Source organism: Fopius arisanus, unplaced genomic scaffold (genome assembly GCF_000806365.1).
Source record: "Fopius arisanus strain USDA-PBARC FA_bdor unplaced genomic scaffold, ASM80636v1 scaffold00049, whole genome shotgun sequence".
In the NCBI taxonomy this organism is placed as follows: Eukaryota; Metazoa; Arthropoda; class Insecta; order Hymenoptera; family Braconidae; genus Fopius; species Fopius arisanus.
The window spans coordinates 511,565-530,608 of NW_011887788.1; the positions used below are offsets into that span (position 1 = coordinate 511,565).

Sequence of the window (19,044 nt, forward strand, 5' to 3'; positions counted from 1 at the left end):
ATTGTTCCATAATCGATCGATGAATTAAACCCCAGACTTATTGCTCGTTGATGATGTAGACACATTGGAGCAGAAGCTGTGAGATGCCACTGTGCCCCAGGTTACACTGGAAACAGCTGTGAAATACAATTTTTAAACGATACCCACGGAGGTGAGTGCTTCCACTATTTCAAATATTTCCATCTATTTGCAAATTCAATAAATCCCTTAATAAAATATCATGTTTCATTCAGATTGCCTCAGTTCCACCTGCATCAAGCAATGTACATACTCACCCGAAACACAAAAGCCCTGCGATTGCACGGATCGATTACCCGTGTACGATAGTAAGTACTTCACTCACATTTTTTCCATTCCTCAATTATCCGGGAATTGGATCTCATGAATTCTTTATATTGTGTCGACAGATCGGGCGAGGTACGAGTGCCGTATAAAATTAGCAAATTTCACGGCTATTCGGAATGGAGCCAACACACAACCCGGATCTATCGAGGCATTACTCCGGAAACATGTGAGTTAAAAATTGAATATCAAAAATCGTCTTTTCGGGTTTTTCTGGGGTGTAGAAGGGGTGAGGGAATTTCTTGTAGCTGAAGTTGAGAAGCTGATAGCCGATCGGACGGCATTACGTTTTATGGATGAATAAAGTTGGGATATGGGAAATGTTGACGTTTATGACCCAAGTCCGTGAGATTTTCACTCTCAGGCCAGTCAATTTTTAGCTTAACGTTTATACCGGCGGAATATATTCAGTGGATAGCCGGTGGATAGACGAGATTTTGGGGGATTATGAATGGGAAATATCCGAGGGCTTCGCTCTTCTCGATGGGGCGTATTCGGCTGGATCTCAGTGTTATGAGGGGTAATTGTGATTTTCAGAGTCCCAGGTCAGTCAAGTACACGCGAATAAATGTGGATTATGGGAGATTTTTGGATTTATCAAGTGCAGATATTGACGGGTTTCTCGTTTTAAGGTATTTGAGGGTCATTTGGAACCTCTTGGAGGTCTAATGCAGTTGAATAATCAGGAGAATATGGAATTTTTGATTTTACGGTCGATTTATTTTCGAGATTTGGCTTTTTTTTCGAGGTGAGGAAGGGCTTTTGAAGGAGGGAAACTCGGGAAGACTAAAATTCATATTCTGGTGTCTATAAAATTCAAATGTACAACGTTCTGATTCTTGAGAGGGCCAAATGGATTTAATAACGGAGAGCATATGTAAATTTTCTTTTTTACGGTCGTTTAATTATCAAGATTTTGAATTTTATGCGCGTCAAGCAGATGAGATGAGATGAGATGGTCCGGTGAATATCTAGCTTTAAATATTTCATGCGAATGAATGAGATTAACGAGTTTTTCGCACTTAAAAAGGTGAAGTTTAAAATATATGATTTTGACACTGATATCCAGGCGTCGTCCCATCACCCGATCCACAGCAATTTTTTTTTATCACATGAGTACACACATTTTCATAACCGATCGAACCTGTATTCTGTGTTTTACCATAAATTTTGTCCGGAATTTTTCGCGACAATAGAAGCAGCAATTCCACCGAGCAAAAGTACCTCGTAGTCTCGTACCGCCACACGTTTTTTTTACACTCCCTCGTGAAAAAATGATAGCAAGCGGTTTTCCCTTGCCTTTCTTGGATTAAATCTTAAACGGAAATGAGTTGTATTCTTCCCCGTTATTTCCATTACTTCCCATATCTCAGGAGGGATGCATACAGTATTCTCAACGACAAATGCAATGCAACTGGAGGGAACTAAAATACTTGAGTAATAAAAGAGGATGATATTCGGAATATTTCAGAGTTGCATTTCACAGTTGTGGAATAAATAAATTTCAATGCCATTAAAACTTTCTGCCGGGAAGTGCAATCGGTTTACGTGAAAAAATGTACATTCCCCTGTAATTATTTTTTTTTCCCTTTCAACGAGTCACTGCAGTGGAAATAAGGAATTAATATCAGTGTATATGAAACGAATGGAAATCATTGTTGCATACGCATTAAAAAGTAACAAGAATAATTTTTTGCGGCTTTCTCTGTTTTTAAAAATTCGTTATTTTAGTTGATCCGATTATTTCTGGACGATAATGGAATTACAATCGGATTTGATGATGAATATTGGAATAGCTTTTGCAATCTTAATATCTGTTTGGATTTTATTATGGACGTGTGGAAATTCATTATTATATTATCATTCAAATATGTAAATCGATGGTTCCAGATACTGGAAAACTAATTCGATCAGACAAACAGAATTGAAAACAGAAATACTGTAGGTTCATTTACATATCCGTTTTGTAATTTCATTTTGAATTTCAATTGCTGTCGTGATGGGCACAGCTCCTGGACATTCACATTTATTCAAAAAATAATGAAATTCTATCGGTTATTTGTAAAAAAAATATCGAAAATATTCTGACAATATTAAAACTTTCTCGGGACAAATACTCGTGACTAATGCATCATTTCAAGTTGAAATAATGTAAAAGCGCGGGAATTTCCACGCGATTGCAGAAGTCTCTCGATAAAACGATAAAAAATATTCATGTATTTCCTATTATGGATATTATGGATTAATTGTCTCGAAGATTCCGTAGTTGCATTCTAAACTGGTCTGATAGAAAATCGCGATTAATTATCGCGACGATTCACTCAGTTATCCATGAATTATTGGAGAGGAATTCTTTCACGAAAGGAGTGCGCATTCTAGAATCGAATTTATAATTTCTACACATGGATTCCCATTTTTTATGGGGACTAATTGTCATGCAGCCGGTGGGATAATCACGCTCTTTGAGACTAAGAGATTAAAGATACGGGATTTGTGGAATAATCCAGAAGCAACTGCCTTTGACATAAATGCGATAATAAAATAATAAAGTCGAATGGAAAAATGGGAAAATGGCTTCTGAAAAATTCGATCGAAAAACTTTTTAATCCATTAAATTTTGTAATATTTATTTGGATAGCGTAAAGTCAATTAATTTTATTAATTGGCATAATTATTTTTCTGGTAGTTGGGAAGTTATTGATTATTTTAAATGGTATGTTTGATCGGAAATCTAGTAAAGTATTTTTCAAGGAGAAATAACGAGAAGCTGCTAAAATGAAGTGAAACTGGAAATAAGTGATTACCCCCTGGAAACTAAAAGTTTTTCCTCTCCCTGCGGTCTTCAATAGAAATTTCATTCCGTTTAAATAGATAGAGAGTTGTGGGATTCGATGCCAGCTGAGTCCACGTAGTGAATCTCAGGATGGGCTAAATACTCGTGAGCTTGTAAAAAGATAAAATGATGTTCTTATTTTCAATCGTAGTAGAGAATTCTTAACGACGTGGAAAATTCAATTATCAGGAAAAATAATCGTAAATATAACGGTTCGAGAAGTAATCCGGGAGAGAAGTAAGATTCAATAAAAAATTGCGAGTCGGTAGTGGAATTGTACGAATCCCAACGTAAACTCTACCATTTTCTTTCGTAAAAGTTTAACCGACCGTTAACTTGAGTTAACCACCCGTTGATGACTTATTGCAATGGCGGCAACAAGTTGGCCATTTTTCATTAATAATTGCGAAATTTAAAGGAATTATTTTTATTTAATTTGACAAGCGACTCGCGCGTGTACGGAAAAAGTTATTTTAGTCTCGTGAAAAGTTTATGAGTAAACATTGTCTCACTGAAAGTGGAAAACTAATTTCTAATTAAAATTATTATTAATTATTATGAATGGCCCTTAAACAATTTTTCATTCGACATTCCACTGAAATTGGAAAGGAATCCCTCAAATAATACAAAAATTTTTTATTTATTTAAAATAATTCTCGACCGATTACCGTCCAAAAGACATGTCCTAAAAATACCACAAACGCAGTATGAACTTCGACGAGGGAAAAATAGAGGCAATTCCCCAGGACAAAATGAAAACTGACAGACCACGAGAATTTCATAAACCGAGATTTTGCGAAAAATATGAAAACCGGTTTTCACACCATTGACACTTGCTAAAAATCCCTCCATACACGCCCTCACAATGTACCTCCCATTCCACAACGAATCGCCAAAACTCCAAAATCCATGACTTAATAAAAAATTCATCAAAGCCTTAAACAATGACACATCCCCATCCAATCCGGAAAATACGCCTTGAAACTGAATACCACCCTTGCCATGACGAAATAATCCTGAAAATTCCCTTTAAATTCCGTCGACTGCTGATACAAGGGCATCATATCCCCGAGATAATGAGAAATTTTCCGAATAATTTGACGCTCGTCCGAAAATTCGTATTTTCCATTGTTTATTGCGAAAACTCTGGACGAAAATGAAGCCCCAAACTTATCTCACGAAAATCGGAATATGCATAACACTTACGCGCATGAACAGTTATGAAAAGTCACCCCCTACATAAGCAATTACCACTCTCAAACTATATTGCACACTGGGGGATTCTCCTGTAAATGGCATGCAATGGGATTCCGGAGGCGTGCATCAGTGAAAGGTGGTCCATGTAGAACAGTTCTCACTAAATTACATTACCCTCTTATTCGACCTGAATACCAGGCCCCTTTTAATCAATTTCCCTGAGAATCAGCCAAGTGGGAATCAGTAAGGCCAAATTCCACTCTGAATTTTCTCGATTAATGTTCCCCCAGCAGAATAAAAAATACAAAAACAATCAATAATCCAGGGGCTCTTTGCAAGTCGCTTGTGCGCAGTGTAATTTTTATTTTCATTTTTTTCCATCAGGATTCATCTGAATTGTAAATTGGAGTGGACTCGCGAGCTTTTATCCGTATGACCATTAACCGGTTGTATAATGACGGAGAAAAAATGAGATAATAATGATGAAAATAATAATGAAGAGAACTTGAAGTATTCATGACGGAGACGATCTCCAGAAATTTTTGATATTGTGTCAGGATTTTGGGGCACCAGGTCCCGTGGAACAAGAAAGTGCGAGAAAAATTGTCTAGCTGTCTGGACTTCAGGTCTGCGGTTCTATAATTAAAAATCGGGGGAAAAATATCGGAACAATAATTTATATTTCATACCATCTCTTTCGAATGCCGCAATATTCTCCGTTATATATCTCATGCGATGCAGATATATGCAAAGTACATTTTGATACATATTTTTCTTCCGTGCGGGATGTCCACCGAGAATAAAGTGAAATTAATTTACTTCTGCCAAGTAAATTTACTTGGCACTAGTGAATGCGTATAAATATTAGCATTTGAAATTAGAGAATTTTCCTGTACCTCAGATTATCTTTTTCAACTGAAATAATTAACAATAATAATCCCCACAATAATAAATTATCAACGTAATAATAACAGTAATAATGACTTCCATTTTCCCGAAAGCTAATTTCAATTGAACTTCACAATTGCAATTGATTGTTATAAACAAATTGATTCAATTCAATATTCACGATTGGTAGTTTTATTTGTTTTTGTTTGTTAGCTTGAAACAAAGTTTTTTATTGATGGAATTTCCTTTTTTCTCTGTGGAATTTGGAGGTAATGGTTTCTATGAACTTGACCGTATCCTTCATTATTCAATCGATATAACTGTTATAGACATTTACTCAACTCCAGTCATTGACCTTGCTCTCTCGATTCCACAATTAACGTACAATGTTTGCGGTTGGTGATTGCCGCAAAATCAATTTCATGAATAACCCAGTTACATTAATTTAGAAGAGCCAACAGCTGAGATTCGGTCAACGTGATCTCAGTCGCGTACTAATCATGTCAAATTTTCGATAAAAAATTTTCGATATCCCGAGATGAGTGAAAGCGTCAATACGTCACGACCAAAATTTCTCCATCTTTGGGTTTTTACATTTGATCTTTGGGTTTTTACATTTGAAAGTACCGGACGGGCCTCATGGGTCTCGCGATTTCATATCCTTCTGATAAAAATCGTCTGACCTTTTTCGTCAGCTTTTATGAAGTCGTAGTGCAGCTAATCCTATCAAGATTCTCGGTTTATTACGTATAAAATTCTATTTACGCGTGTGTACTCTATTTTTTTTTTATCTATTGTTATATGTCTCGTAAAAATGTTCATGTTCATATTTTTATCGTCTTTAAGGGGCTTATTACCATCCAGTGGATCGATAATTGTTAATTGGAGAGTTGATTGTCGGGAAAATTTGGAAAAATTTTGTTTTGTAATATACTATTACTTCCTTAATTGTAACAATTATATACTAAAATTAATTTTTGCTTTTTCGAAACTTATGATTATTTTACTGGTGAATTCGGAGAGAAGTATTTATTACTTGTGTCAAGTATACTTGCACTCTCAAGGACATCAATGAAGCGAATGATAAATCCCGAGGATTTTTCCTCCTTGAAACCGGTAAATAGTGTTACACCGGGAAAAACACCTCCCCCTGCAGTTTCCTGGTGCTCACTCCACCTTTAAAAAAATCCCCCGACGCAAAATTCATCACAGACCAAGAGATTACAAGGGAAAATCGCCTTTCCTCCCATTTAATCCCCTGAAAGCATTTCAAGATATTCGCATTTACTTCACATTTTTAGTTTTTCCCCGCAAAAACAATTGAGTCCGTCGAGGACTCTCCGAGCACCTCGTGACGCTCGTTATCCTTCAAAAGAAACAATCATACGCATTGTTGTTTCCCGTGCCATTCTGAATATGAAAAAGAATATACAATGGTTGACAGAGGAAAAAAAAACTGCATTCAGTAGAATGGAAAAAAATCTGAAGAATGCCGTGAAGAGGGAAATGTCGTCATGATTTTTCTCGTTGAGAATGCATTTGACAATTTATTTTGCAAATTCTCATTCCAAATATTTCTCAACTCTCCATCAATTCAATTGCCGAAAGTGCCATTGGAAATTTTTCAGAGTATCCCATTGATGATAGAGTACCTTTCACAATGTCCAATTATCGAGTTTGTTAATTACAGAATTTTCAATGAATTTGAATATTTGAAAATGATCGAATGTTGTGAAATTCTGAATTAGGATGAGTAATTTTTTTCGGGACCATAATTTTGGGAATTTCTCGGAATTGAAGGAAGATAGAGATATTCACGCCGATATCTTTTTTGTAGCTCTGATCTTTCTCTACAAAAAATGTACTTATGAAAATATCTCTATCTCCCTTCAATTCCGAGATAAAATCCTGGACTACTCTCGGTAAAAAATCATTATCCCAATTTACCACTTCGCTGCGGAAAAGGGATTTAAAGAAAAGAGAGAAAAGGATTTCCACGAGTGAAATACTCTGGAAGTACCAATACCCTTCGATTTAAATCACAATTCTAATTACCAATACAACCGGAAAATGAAGAAAAGTCACGTCGAAACCCGAAAGTTTCTCAAGAAAACTTGAAACTCTCGATTACTTTCCCCGGTTCTGAAATGTAAATTTCCACGAAAATTACTCATCACGGGGAACACTGATCAGGAACTTTCCGGGGAAACGTATTCTGTTATTATTACAAAAGGTGAAGGCCATATCCGTTGCGAAACTCGGTGGATTCGCGGAAACTCAGAGTACGAGGAAGTGGAATGCAAAAACACGCGAATATTGAATTTCCCGGCTGAAGGTACAGCCCCACACACATCTATATACGATAGTATTTAATATCCCTTGCATTTCGAGATAATCGAGTTTTCCCTCTACCATAGGAGTCTGATGACCCCATTTTAAATGTGAATCCCCGAGTGATATAGAATTTTTCAACGTCAACAGGTAAATGGCAACGCGATAAGGAAGCTATCATGAATTAATTATGTGCATAACGGCTGTTTTTACAATTTATCATACTATTTTTATCACTCACAGCCATCTTCATTGTTTCTACGTCATTGAGTCCTCGGATATAAATTCCAAGTGTTTTTAAAATAAACTTATCACCTTTGGTTGAGGAATTACTTTGCTACAGCAGCGGTGAACTGGGGTGCGTCGGTTTTACGTGAAAATCTCGGAATCTAGGGGAGATTGCGAAATTTTTGTCATTACCTTTTTTGCAGAGATGATTGAAAGCTAGGGAAAAGGTTATTACAAAAACTTTGGTATCTACGTTAGTTTCGGAGATAACTCGCTTTAATACTTCGCTCAGTTTCATATTACGTTTATCCTGCGAAAAGTCGGCACAAAAAATAATAATTAACAATAATCAATAGAGGGAACTTTAAATATTTGTTATTAATTGTAGAATATTATTGTTATTAATTATTTATCATTAATAGTAGATATACAGAAATATGGAAAATCAGATCGGTTGTTAGGGATTTCTATAAAATTTTGAGAATAACGGAAATTGTTTAAACCGACTTAAGCGATTTGTTAAAAAAAAATATTAGAGAGTGTTTAAGGGAGGAGGGTGGGGAACCTCTCGGGATATTTTTAATGAAAAAATAAAACGCGGAAATCGAAAAAATGGAGTCCATTATATAGGGCAGGCGAACAACGAGGAATTCAAAATAGAGAATGGGAAAAAATTATTACCAGGCTTTTATCCTCGTGATCACATTAAGCAGGATCATATTGTATCAGGATCAATTTAACCAGGATTATTTCGTCTCAGACCATTTTTTTCGGGATTAAACAAGGTATCACTGTTTATTATATTAAATCCAAACCGCACACGATGAAAAAACTCTAGGCAAAATTGCGCGATAAATCGCGAAAGCCAGAGATGAATATTTTATTATAATTATTTCCACATGAATTTCGACATAAATAGTTAAATATTAATTCCAATTTTGTTGAACAATATTTGTCATTCAATATTACACATGGAATTTTTTTAATTTCAATGGCCATTTTTTATATAAATATTATATCATTTATATTTAGGTTTTATAAATATAAACTATATTATTTTATAAATATAAATTATATTACATTTATATGAAAAATGCCCATTGAAATAAAAATATAAATTGAATTTTTTGGGGAGGAAAATCGAATTTTTACGTCTAATTCTAATTCGTGTGAAGTCGGAATTTTTTTATAACTGACATGACACACCCCCTTTACGTTTCTAAATCTAAAGTTTATATTTTTATTGTAATTATTGTGACATTTTTGAAAGTACGTGAAATTGTTGAAGTGGAATGCGAATAAAAGCAATAGAAAATGCATTTCCCGCGAGCTCTAGGTACCAAGCTGTTTCGAGAAATTTTATTTCGATTCTATCCACTTGAAGCTGGGGAACACGTGCCTCGGAGGGGTGTATCCGGGTGCTTGCTCTGGGCAAATGAAATTGATCGTCATAGGCGTTTTTCAAGGGAAAATATCATCAGCTGAATAGCATGATGAAATGTCAAACAGACCCTTCTTCACGGAAAGAATACGATATTACTTTTCACTGCGGAAATATTTATGGAAACATTTTCTCTGGCAAAGACGGCTTACTTGATCCATGAAAGAGTAACATCTTGCCAATTTTTCAAATCGTCAAATCTGATAAATTATTCTGCCATGAACAGAGATGAATGAAAAGTTCAAAAAAAAATTTTCGCCATTGCAACTTTCTCTGACAATTTCAAGAATGTAAAAAATTGATTGATGTCGATTGAAATTGACATGAAGAAATAATAAATAATGGAAAACAGATAATTATTTGGGATTTTATCTCAATGTGAGAGGGAATTTGTTTAATAGAAGATTTAACGACTTGACAAATAATTCCTATCGCAGACGATTTCTAATTAAATTTTAATTTCTGTTTAATAATGATCTCTGCTGTCGTGAGTCGTTAGTAAAATGATGAATCCAGAAATCGATGACAAATTATCGCGGATTTCGTCATTCCCCAGATTTCAATGCAATAATTGAACTGAAATGACATTCCAGTCATTTTCCCTGAAATCTCCGCTCGAAATTTCCATTTAAATTATCTCAAACAATTTTCATACGCACTAATAAATTCAGTCGATGTAAATAATCTTCTTTGACTGTCCATTGACAGTTATTTTTCACCCGATATTTTCCGCGGGTATTTATTTTTCAAGCAGAGGCATTCAGCCGATGATTCTCATGTTTATTGATGTTTTTATAATTTTAATCACTTCGTTAGTGCGTCATTGATAACTCGCGGTGGGACGCACTGACATACGTCTTTTTCCTCCATCGAATGCTCGACGACAGGTTCTCACTTCAAGGACATTCGTCCGAGAAGAAGTATCGACGTTTTCCAATGGATTTTGAACTTCGCGAATGGATAGATGTATAGAAGCTAGTGTGAATGACGCAACATTCACGGAAAAACCACGACAAACACATTTTTTCAACGGAATTTTATTTCCAAAAAATAAAACTATTTTATTTATTTGTAAAGCATGACTTGAATTTCAAACAAATCCCGAAAAATATTCGCAAATCGCAAAAAATCCCGGATAAAATAGGAATTAAATCGCAATAACAATAAAGTCCTGAATTAGAATAAAAAAAAAAAATTTCAAAATCGGAGAAGAATACTTCATCCACGTCTCCTAGTGATCGAACATCCTCAGGGGTGTAAACCCCCGATCCCCAAAAAAAAATACCCAATTAAAACGAATTTCCCGCAGAATACCGATTTACCGAATTCCCCCGACAAATCCAAAAATTCCTCAATACCATCGAAATTCCCATTACGGAGAGAACCTGTTGCGGAAGGTATTGCGTGCCGTTGTGAAACAGTCTGGGTGACTCCCACCGGGGTATCTCAGGCCCATGATAAAAAAAAAGAAGAAGAAATCCGACAAAGAGACTGCAATAAATTACCGATCACAACTGACGAGCTCCCAGTTTCGATAACGAAGGCAATTCCCCCGGGGCCCGATAAAATTCCTCAACCGTTCTCTCAATTCATCCCCCAGAATTGAATTCATTCAATTTGTTCCCGAAGAAGTGCCTCAAAGCATTCCAATGCGAAACTCGAATTTCCATCCCTAGACTTTGAGAAATAAAAAACAATTAAACAGATGTTTATGTCGGGGAAATACCGAGATTATTCAGAGGTTCTGATATTACCTCATATACCACATGCACTTGAAGAGAAGTGGAATGCCGAGGATGGAGGTGGGGATAACATCGATATAAGCCACGGGAACACCCGGGCTGACGACATTTCTCGTGCCAAGTGCTAAACAGATTGAGTGAATAGAGACTTTCCAATAAAAAAAAACATCTAAAATTCACGTTTCCCAAGTGATAAAGGTGAAAAATAAATAAATAAATACATCGGTACACCGTGCTGTTACTGCGTTTACAATTTCAAATATTTCACGACTAGTGCATTATAAATCGGCATCGACACGTGATTTTTACGTCGCACACTGAATTACGAGTGGTATATAATCGGAAATATTTCCCTCAAAGCCGAGAAAATTCAACCCACGTTCAGTGAAGTGTGTAAGGGTGTTGGTGCTGAAAGAATAAATAGAGAATTATTTGAAATCATGGCATGCGAGAGTCTGCAAAATGTACCGATCATTGCCATCAACCAGAGGTGAGGATGTACTATCATTACATTTTATTGCATCATTTTCACTTGATATCTCTCGGATTATCAGGAATGAACAGTCAGATCGCAATTATCGAGATAGTCGAGTGCTATTCTATTTTTTAATCGGTCGTTGAAGTTTATTTATATTACGAAAATCGAATATTCAATTTCAATAAATTGTCAATCGATTTCAGGCGAAATTTTCTCTTCACCATTTTACGATTTTCATTGATCACCGATTTATCTCGAAAACGATTGCTTCAGGGTAGAAACGTCAGAGATCTTTTTTGTAGTCAATTAAATTCCCATCAAAAAAGATCTCTCGTAATTTTCCCCTGAAACCAATAGCATCCGAGATAAATCGATTCTCAGAGCGATATAATTACTCGACTGTTGTATTACCGATTTTCTTTGAACATATAAAATTGATGAGTCATTTCTGTAAGTCTACAAGATAAAAAAATTCCTCGAATCATTGAGATATCATCACTTGGCTGTAAACTAAATGAAAAAATGAATCAATCACAAAAATATCCGCAAAAAAAACGATAAGATAAATTTGATAACCGATTTTTCGTTCCCTAGGAAAGCATCTGCATTATCTCGACCGGAGGAAGTGCCATACTGGGGTGATAATGCCCACATTACCTGTGGAATGCTTCCAACATTGCGTGTACTTGCATCACGAGGTTGCGAGTGCCAGGGGAGTGTCTGCCTGGTGCCAACGGATGCCAATACAGATTCTGCGAGTCATCTGCAGATGACCCTATTGGAGGCATACTGCCGAGAGATAGGTATTCAAGTTGTTCGAGTTCGTGAGGATGCCCTTCGATCAGCAATAGGTCCAAAGAATCGAGATATATCCTGTGTTCTACTCACCAGGGAAGACTTCCTCGAGGCACCCGAATGACTCATCCTGGATTGAACGAGGAAATTAATCTTATCTGGACAGATATGATATCAGAACCGGCGACATACACGTGTCTGGGTACAATTATCGCTGGACTGACGATATTTTTATCGTCGTTACTGATACAATCGAAATCGAAGGGACGAAATATTTTTCGCTATTTTCTATTTTATCTGGGCTATTGCCTCGATTTTTCTGGGGTAAGCTCTCGATTTTCGGAAAATTGGGCGACCCACTGGGGATTTGCAGATTATTCACGTGGAGGTGGTGACAGAGGAGTCGTGGAATGAATGAAAACTTCCTGGGGAGTTTCCTGGGGAGTCACTTTAACGGAATCGCTTTAATTGAATCTTCTACTCAAATGGTAGAATCGGATAAGTTGACTCTGTAATTTTTGACTTAAGAAGTTTTAATTAATTGGAAAATGAGGATAAACATACAGTTTTCAATTTTTTATTCAATTTTCTATGGACTTGTAATACGAGGATTTTTTTAATAAAAAAATCGACAGTCTTTAAGTGTTTTTTTAACGAAAAACTCTGCATTACGATGAATATCTCGGAATCCAGAGGAACTAGCGGAAAAGTCGTGGGGAAGTTTTTGTAGGTTTCACTTTCCTCTGAAAAAAAGTTCCCTTGACCTTTCTATGGCCTCCTCTCAATCTCGAGATATTCCGAGAAAACCAAGCACTTGATCTGCCATGAAATGACGATCTTCGCTTTTAATTATTATTGTGTTCCTTAATTTCTGGAACTCTAACAATACACACAAAATATGTACTATATACCATCACCTATAAATTATTGTAACACCGCAGAAGCAAGGTATCAATAAATAAATGGAATTTCTAAAAAAACCATAAACATTTATTCACAACGAGAACCCGAATTTTTTCCTAAACAGGTTGTATTAAATCGTATCACCCTGCTCTCCTCTTTACAGCTGGCGAAATATCTGCGAAATTCAAATATATCAACGGTGGAGGATCTGAAAATTCTGAGTGTGACGTGAGTAGGTAGACGAGTCTATTAAACCCCTTGAAAAAGCCAGAACTCTCGCTGATTACACTCTCCACTCCCATAAAACAGTTCACAATATCAAAAATAATTTTGCCGTTATTAAACAGGCCGTCGGCAGAAGTTACATTTAACTTCTTCGGTGTCACCGGTGACGGGGATAGAATAAGAGAAACCCTGAATCGTCTCGTTCAACGTAGACGTCTCAGTGACTTTTCGTTGGAGTCCACACACTTTACATTCCAGCAGAAACCCTCATTAAGACTCCAGGTTTGACTATCTCTGTGGGGATTTCTTATTCATCCACAGTCTAATTAATTTCTCCTCTTTTTCTTTCCGGTAGAGCTTACGGGTTAATCATGTTAATGAACGAGACGTACGATTGGGGGATCAGTTTATCCTGTCGTGTATCGCCCAAGGAAGCGATGAAATCAAATTCATTTGGTACAAGGATGATATGCTCGTCAATATGAGCAAGTCTACGAGGTAAATCTACTCCTCGTTTCATCATTTTTCTCTACTCTGTCTATTTTATTTCACTGAAAATGTTACATTTAATCTGGAGATTTTTTCAGCTCTGGTGAGCGATCCCCGGATTTTTTCCCATCACAAACTTTGAAAGCGAAAAAAAGTTAACGGACAATTTTTTTTCTCAAGTCTGATCATTGGTTATTGATTTTTAAGTAGAAAAACTCGGGATTCCTAAGAGCGAGAAGATCATATGAAATTTCGGAATTAATAGAGTCAATGCCGAATCTATATTCATTACTCTCAATATTTATAATTATAATTAAAGTAATAACAACTCAAGTCGATACTTGAAAACGAAATAAAAATGAAATAAAAATTAAATTAAAATGAAATAAAAATGAAATTCATCCGTGTTGTTTCCATGACGTTTCCGGGGGTAACTTTACCGGGGAAAACTCCGAGGATAGAAATTTTTCCCATGACAACTGTCCACTGTCCTCTCAATTCCATTAGTATTGACACAGGACATTAATTCTCACAGAGAGATATGGTACCGAGAATTGCCAGATGACGGTACAGACGTGCATACATCACTCCTGACGATTGACAAGGCGACACTATTAGACGCAGGTCAATACACTTGTCGTGCAATTGATTGGGGTATGGAGCAGTGCAAGAGTATTAATATAGACGTGAGAGACGAGCCGGATGTCAAAGTTGTGCCCATGAGTGCAACTATTGAAAAAGGAAATAACATCCAGTTGTTGTGCATTACACCGAATATGAGGAGTTTGGGTATTGGTTTTGGATGGACCAAGAATCGAGCTCTGCTGAAATTAGAGCCAGGTCATCAGGTATGGGAGGATCTCTATCCTGCTGGGAGTATTCTCAAGATCATCAATGCCCAGGTAAACACTGGTAATTCCATCTCATCGACATGACTAATGAATTTCTATTTGATTCACTATTTGGATAGTTCTCGATTATCTGAATTGTGGTACAAACTGATGGGCGCGGTCAATTCCATTGACTAATGACACTTTATTCCGAATAATATCTTTCAATATTTCAATCTGAATTAATTTTTTCAGCAATTACCCTGCAGCGTAATGAATTTTCATTGATGATTATTAATTCACTCTTAATAATTCGACAATTAAATTGGATTCTCTATTTTAAAATAAGTTACTAATTAGTAATTAATTAGGGATGTGCTTGAAATATTGGATTATATTAATGAGCCCTTCAGGAAATGGGGAAAATTATGTTGAATTATGAAGGCTAATGGGAAATTGCGAAGACGATTTTATTTTTAAGTGAATTCTCAACATCGAAAATTCAGATTCAACTGTCACAGGTATTTCTGCGAATTGTTGTTGAGACTTTCATGATTTTTCCTTCGAAACTCCGGGATAAATTATAACACGACACACGGGCCAGATAAATTTTGCTGATTAAAATATAATCCTTGAGGAATTGATCGTATTAGTTTCGACTCCAGTATAGTTTTCGAGTTATGGAAATTCTTCAATACTTTGATAACTTTATCGTGGGGTTTTGGCCACTTCCTATGGAGATTTACAAAATCTCGAGGGATCGCGTTGAACTTTCAGAGATATGCATGAGACTCGGCGAAATATCGAGGCAATTTCATGAATTTCAATACGGAAGTTGAATTATAGTGAATTTCGGTTGAGCTGTTAAAAGGTATAATATCGAGGGCTTCTTATCAGTCCTCATTTGGGTCTTGGTCCCAACGATATGATTCCAGAAATCAGCGATATACACCTGCAACATTGCTCAGCGCTCGATGTCCGTCAGAGTGGAAGTGGTGAATCGTACTTTGATACCGATATGCCCTGAGGATTACTCCTGGGGCTTAATCTGGCCCGAGACTGGGCCCAACTCCGAGGCTCTTCTGGAATGTCCTCGGGACTTTGTCGGGCCTAGAGTGTCCAGGCTCTGCTCCATGAGGGACGCAAGTACTTCCATCTGGCAATTACCTGATTTCTCAGAGTGTTCATATCAACCCTTCATAGTACCTTACTCTAATGTAAGTACAATCTACCCTAATTACTCTAGAAAATTATTCTTCTTCAATTCTGGGACTTAAACTCCCCCATAATCCAGTGAATCAACAAAAAATGATGAGTTGAATTCATCAGCTTTTTTCACAATTAATTAATCTCGATAACTATTGATTTTAGCAAAAAATATCAGAAAACCTTTTTTGGGGAAAATTTATTCACCTACAAAAAAGTCCTTTCGAGTTTTCGTGTCAAATTGATAGCTTTCGAGATAATTGACGGTTCATAAAGATGTTTTTCGTTTTATCTCACTCAATCAACGCGATAATTAATTGAGACTCTAATTAATTTCCATCGCATGGGATTTCGATTTATTTATAATACAAAAATGAATAACTCGTTGAAATGCTTTAAAGGATTGAAAATCGTTTAGAATTTTTCAAGTTTTTGGGCGTATAATTCCGGAATAATTCATTCTCCCCCAAAACTTTAATTGAAATCGAAATTTCAATTAAATTTCATTACAACTGGTACTTCAATCCCCACCCCACCGACTGGAACGATTAAAACCGAGGGTATAATAGAACTTTGAATATTCCCAATTACTCTCCATCAACGAAGAATTAAGTAGTGAAGTGATGAAACGATTCGAGTAAATTATCTTCAACTCCAAAGATATCCGAGACCGTGCGGCACCATTAGACGACTTTATGTTTAAATTTCTCAATAAATTTTATTTCAGTTCCGAAGTTTAACGTTAGGCTATCAAAATACGACAGGCGCAAAGACAATCATCTCATTGTGGGAGGCAATGAGATCTAGGAAATTGCCCCTGTACCCAGGGGAGGGTGATAGACTATTAAGTATCCTCTCGATGATCGAGGACTATCAGAGATCGACAAACGATCTTGATGACTTGTACAATTCCGCTGAAGCATTGACGAGAATAGTTAATAGAATACTTAATGATGAGAATTCAATACTGACGAGGGATAAGCAGTTGCTAGTTCAGGAGCTTACCCTCAGAAATTTGGGGTACTGGACGAGACTTTTAATTTATCCCTATAAGCATCTCGCATTGTCGTCGATCGTCGTCGACATTCAGGCCCTTCATGCCGTTGAGGATGACTGGAGGGAGTACCTCCTGCAGGTGCCCGTGGATGATTACATGTGAGTATACTAATACTCCCACAAATTTTCTCCACAAAATCTCATCCGGAAAACTATTCGTACCAGCAACTCGTTGAAAAGGCAAAGAAAAATAAAAAAATATAATAGAAAAAAGAATTAATTAAAAGCGGAAAAAACTTTTTACATTAATTCTTTGAGTAGCAGAAATTCTCAGCGCGGTTTTTTAAAGGGAGACCCGGAAATTTTTATAAAATGGGAAAGTTAAGGGGAAATTAAATTAATCATTTTGAATTTCAATGGAAAACGGAATTTAAAATCTCTGCGTGGGAGATTGCCTCGAAGTTTTATTTTTATTTATACAATGAAAAATAGGGAAAACGTTTTGTTTTTGCTAGGATATGGAAAATTTTATATTATTGTTTTCATTTATATCAAATGGAAACAGTGTTGAATTTGGCAATTTCTATCCCTCGGGGGATCTCTCAGAGAAATTGTGTCCGAGGTAGAATCACAATGAATAATAATGACTTCGTTATTGTTACCATTATTTCCGGAATAATAATAAATACGAAAATTGTTCTGGCGCTCGTTGCATTGGGATAAATGAAAGCGTTTGAAAAAAAAAATCACAATCTCAAATAACCATTCGTCGAGATTGATGCGAGTTAATGGAATAATTCTTGCAGGTATCCCCCTTGGTACAGCGATAGGATAACGATTCGTCTCATCCGATCAGAAATCGACGTGAATATAAATAAAACTTTCAGTGGAATTGTGATTGTATATAAAAATATTACAAAATTCCTGCCGACTACATACGTAAAGGAACTCGAGTGAGTACCAGTACCTGAAATACTATTTGCTTTATCTATTTACGAACTTATACGATCCCATAAAAATGGCATCTAAATCCTCAATCCCACGGAATTCAATTCAACTCAAGATTCGACTATTATTTTTTCCACATCTCGTATTTCTCCAATTTAACATGAACAATTGGAAGAATTTAAACAAATGAAATATCAATCCAGCGATCATTTCGCAGAGTAATATAATTTCCATAATTAATGTGTAAAACAAATAATTTCGCAGATTTTTTCCGCATCTCGTATTTCTCCAATTTAACATGAACAATTGAAAGAATTTAAACAAATGAAATATCAATCCAGCGATTATTTCGCAGAGTAATATAATTTCCATAATTAATGTGTAAAACAAATAATTTCGCAGATTTTCTCCACATCTCGTATTTCTCCAATTTAACATGAACAATTGAAAGAATTTAAACAAATGAAATATCAATCCAGCGATCATTTCGTAGAGTAATATAATTTCCATAATTAATGTGTAAAACAAATTACTGGTGACTGATTGCACCGAGGAAATGGATTTGGCTAGAAAATGGTTTTTCCGGCAGTGTAATCCGTCATCCCGTCACTCGATCAATTAGCAAAAAAAGCAATTATCCAAATGGTAAATGATGAATGTTCCAGGGATGGAACGGACCTGGAGTATCGTTTTAATTCTCGACTGGTGACCGTAGCTCTTTCACCATCCCTGGATGATCGCAGTGACTCAAAAGTTCAGATAGAACTCAGAATGCGATATCTGCAGAATATCACTGGCTCGTGGAACGTATCCTGTGGAGTTGAAGACCACACGGGGTCCTGGGATTTAGACTCGTGTGCAGCAACATTAATCAGGGATGAAAGCTCAACCCAGTGTTTGTGCACAAAGCCAGGAACTTTCGCGGTATTTCTAACTGCCCGAGCCACCAAAGATCCACTAGCACATGATAATCAAACCACGTTCATAGTTCTTCTGGGGTGTGAACTGTGTCTGTTGCAGAGTACGATATCATCTTTCATTCTCGTATTTCATCTCTGGAAAAACCGGAGTTGGATGAATTTTTTGAAATTACAGTGCGCCACTGCTGTCGTTGGGGCAATGGCTGTTTTCATTTACGCCATTCAGAGTTCGTTGTCTCAGGTAAGTACTCA

The 19,044-nt window shown here is 36.3% G+C and overlaps 2 protein-coding genes across 4 annotated transcripts in view; both read left to right on the forward strand.

The window, feature by feature from the left end:
* LOC105267680 (uncharacterized) overlaps window positions 1–19,044 on the forward strand; it is a 28,249-nt gene that overhangs the window by 5,242 nt on the left and 3,963 nt on the right. For both annotated transcript variants that reach the window (XM_011306695.1, XM_011306697.1), the window contains 11 exons: window positions 60–151; window positions 234–326; window positions 408–511; window positions 13,342–13,406; window positions 13,526–13,685; window positions 13,759–13,901; window positions 14,428–14,794; window positions 15,658–15,939; window positions 16,656–17,083; window positions 17,731–17,877; window positions 18,538–19,033. In XM_011306695.1, the coding sequence (XP_011304997.1) occupies window positions 60–151; window positions 234–326; window positions 408–511; window positions 13,342–13,406; window positions 13,526–13,685; window positions 13,759–13,901; window positions 14,428–14,794; window positions 15,658–15,939; window positions 16,656–17,083; window positions 17,731–17,877; window positions 18,538–19,033 (2,377 nt within the window). The remainder of the gene's footprint in view (window positions 1–59; window positions 152–233; window positions 327–407; window positions 512–13,341; window positions 13,407–13,525; window positions 13,686–13,758; window positions 13,902–14,427; window positions 14,795–15,657; window positions 15,940–16,655; window positions 17,084–17,730; window positions 17,878–18,537; window positions 19,034–19,044) is intronic.
* On the forward strand, window positions 10,782–12,825 carry Gadd45 (Growth arrest and DNA damage-inducible 45). Of its 2 annotated transcripts, XM_011306694.1 has the most exons (3): window positions 10,782–11,492; window positions 12,075–12,283; window positions 12,372–12,825. In XM_011306694.1, exons 1-3 carry the CDS (start codon window positions 11,443–11,445, stop codon window positions 12,425–12,427), a joined length of 315 nt encoding a protein of 104 aa, XP_011304996.1. In that variant the 5' UTR covers window positions 10,782–11,442; the 3' UTR covers window positions 12,428–12,825. The 2 variants fall into 2 exon arrangements, with proteins under 2 accessions (XP_011304996.1, XP_011304995.1); XM_011306693.1 differs by having other exon boundaries at window positions 10,783–11,492; window positions 12,075–12,825.